The sequence below is a fragment of the Rhinopithecus bieti genome, unplaced genomic scaffold (assembly GCF_001698545.2).
Source record: "Rhinopithecus bieti isolate Rb0 unplaced genomic scaffold, ASM169854v2 scaffold_14235, whole genome shotgun sequence".
NCBI classification, from domain to species: Eukaryota; Metazoa; Chordata; class Mammalia; order Primates; family Cercopithecidae; genus Rhinopithecus; species Rhinopithecus bieti.
In genome coordinates, this window is record NW_016807680.1 from 1 (window position 1) to 1,993 (window position 1,993).

Sequence of the window (1,993 nt, forward strand, 5' to 3'; positions counted from 1 at the left end):
GAAGCGAGAGTGGGCTCCTTATAGTTCACGCTGACTGTGCACCTATGTTTAGGCAGAGCCACTGCTGGGCTTTCTTTATTCTTTTTTGGAGAAAGAGAAAGCCTTCCGATTTTCACAACAGGATACAAGGAGACATTGGTGATATCCTTCAGTTTAAGATGAGGTGACTGGGGAGTTTCAGGTGGTGTACTAGTAGTTTTTGTTGGTTTAGAACCCTCCATCTCTTTTTCATCTGTATATTTCAGTCCTCTTTTAGCTAGAGGCCTGGTGACTGGTCTTGTATCTGAATCGCTGGTGGGATTCTGAATGTACTTGCAAGTGGGCAAATAGAGGTCATCGGAATCATCTCCTGAACCACTTGATTCACAGAGGCTCACTTCAGACTCATTGTTTTCTTCTCTACTAGAGTCATTGCTCATTTTTTGTCGGAAAGGAGTAAGATGAACACCCTCTTCCAAATTAAAATTGTAAGCATCATTGGAACTGACAGATTTGTGCATTTTCTTTTGGAAACAGTTCTTTTATTTTCACTTTTATTGTCTTTATATTTTGACATAGGTTTTGATTTTCTCCTGTTAGCTTTTCTTTTCTCTTCTCTTTTCTTTCTCGTGTATCTCTTTGCTTAGTTTGTTCAGATTTAGATTCTAAAATGTCTTCTTTTGTTTTAGTAAACGTTCCTGGATGCATCAGCTTTGAAAGTGCTAAGTTAGCTTGGTCCTTGCTCCATTGACAAACATTGTGTTGTACATTTTCAGGCATGTTTACTAGTGGGTCTAAAATTCAACTCTTTCGAATTCAAAAGACTTCCCCGCCAAATGACTGGTTTCAAAATCATCCAAGCTATCAAACTGACATACACTGTTACAATGTTTCTTTAAACTGCTACGGACAGATACAGTTCTAGGTAAGACATTATCAGAGGACTTAGCTTCACCTGAATCAAAATCAAATCCCAGTGTGTCTTGAGGAATAGTAGGTATCTGATCTTCTATTTGAAATGATTCTCCTTGTCCTGGAAGTTCAGTTTCTTCAAGAGGAATTTGCGGTAAATCCTTCACAAATAAATTTCTGGAGTTGTCATCACTATTGGGGTCCATTCCAGAGGAACATATTTCCTGGTTCTGTAATCCCAGCTCTTGGGAGGATGAGGCATGAGAATCGCTTGACCCCAGGAGGCAGGGGCTCCAGTGAGCTGAGACTGCACCACTGTACTCCAGCTTGGCGACAGAGCAAGACTCTGAGCAGGTTCTTCTGTTTGTTGTGATTTAAGTTTTCCTTTCAATGCATATAGCTGGCATGTGAGATAGTAACATTCTTTTCTCAGCTGTAGGATGGTATCTTGGGCTTCTCTCACTTTGGATTTTTCATTTTCCAAAGCTAAAACTAACATTTTGTTGTTGTCTTGGTAATTTTTCAGCAGTGTAGAAGTGTTGGTAATTATTTGGCATGGTGCAGCTATCAAAGACCTGCGTTTGCCAATCTCTGCCAAGTTTTTATTCCTTTTCTCTTTCATTCGCTTCTTTATGTCTTCAAGACTATCTTGAAAGGACTTCTTCAGGCATCTTTCCTTGGCCATCTTTTGCCTTGGCCACTACTTCTGCAAGAGCTGTCTTCCTCCTTCTCACATTTCAAGGCTCTTCGAGGCTCTCCCGCGCGAGCCACGCGCAATGGGATCTCCAGGACCGTACCACCGTACCCCGTCGCCTGGGACTACCGTCGCCACATTCCAAGATTTTTCAATCATAAAAGATGCAGGGCTTCCTTCTCAGAAGAAAGTTCGAATCTACTTTAAATGGATGAAACAGTTGAGATTTGGATAGATCAGTTGTTTGCCTAAGGTGATTAGTGATATAGTTGTTGAATTTTCTTTTGTGTTTCTTTTCTCCTAGGATCTCCATAGAAGAAAAACGAAACCTTTTGCTTTTCACCTATGGATACTTTCCTGTCTTAAGAACTGCAATTGCTTCTGGTTCCCTTCCTTCCTACCACATCC

At 40.8% G+C, this 1,993-nt stretch overlaps 1 protein-coding gene across 1 annotated transcript; it reads right to left on the reverse strand.

The window, feature by feature from the left end:
* Positions 1 to 5: 5 nt before the first annotated feature.
* On the reverse strand, positions 6 to 1,730 carry LOC108536486 (shugoshin 1-like; the record flags this gene model as incomplete). Its single annotated transcript, XM_017883282.1, is given in 5 exon segments — positions 6 to 511; positions 514 to 603; positions 606 to 782; positions 785 to 1,135; positions 1,237 to 1,730. Coding segments are annotated over 5 exon segments (1,464 nt in total), but the record flags the coding sequence as incomplete, so codon positions are not given.
* Positions 1,731 to 1,993: the final 263 nt, after the last annotated feature.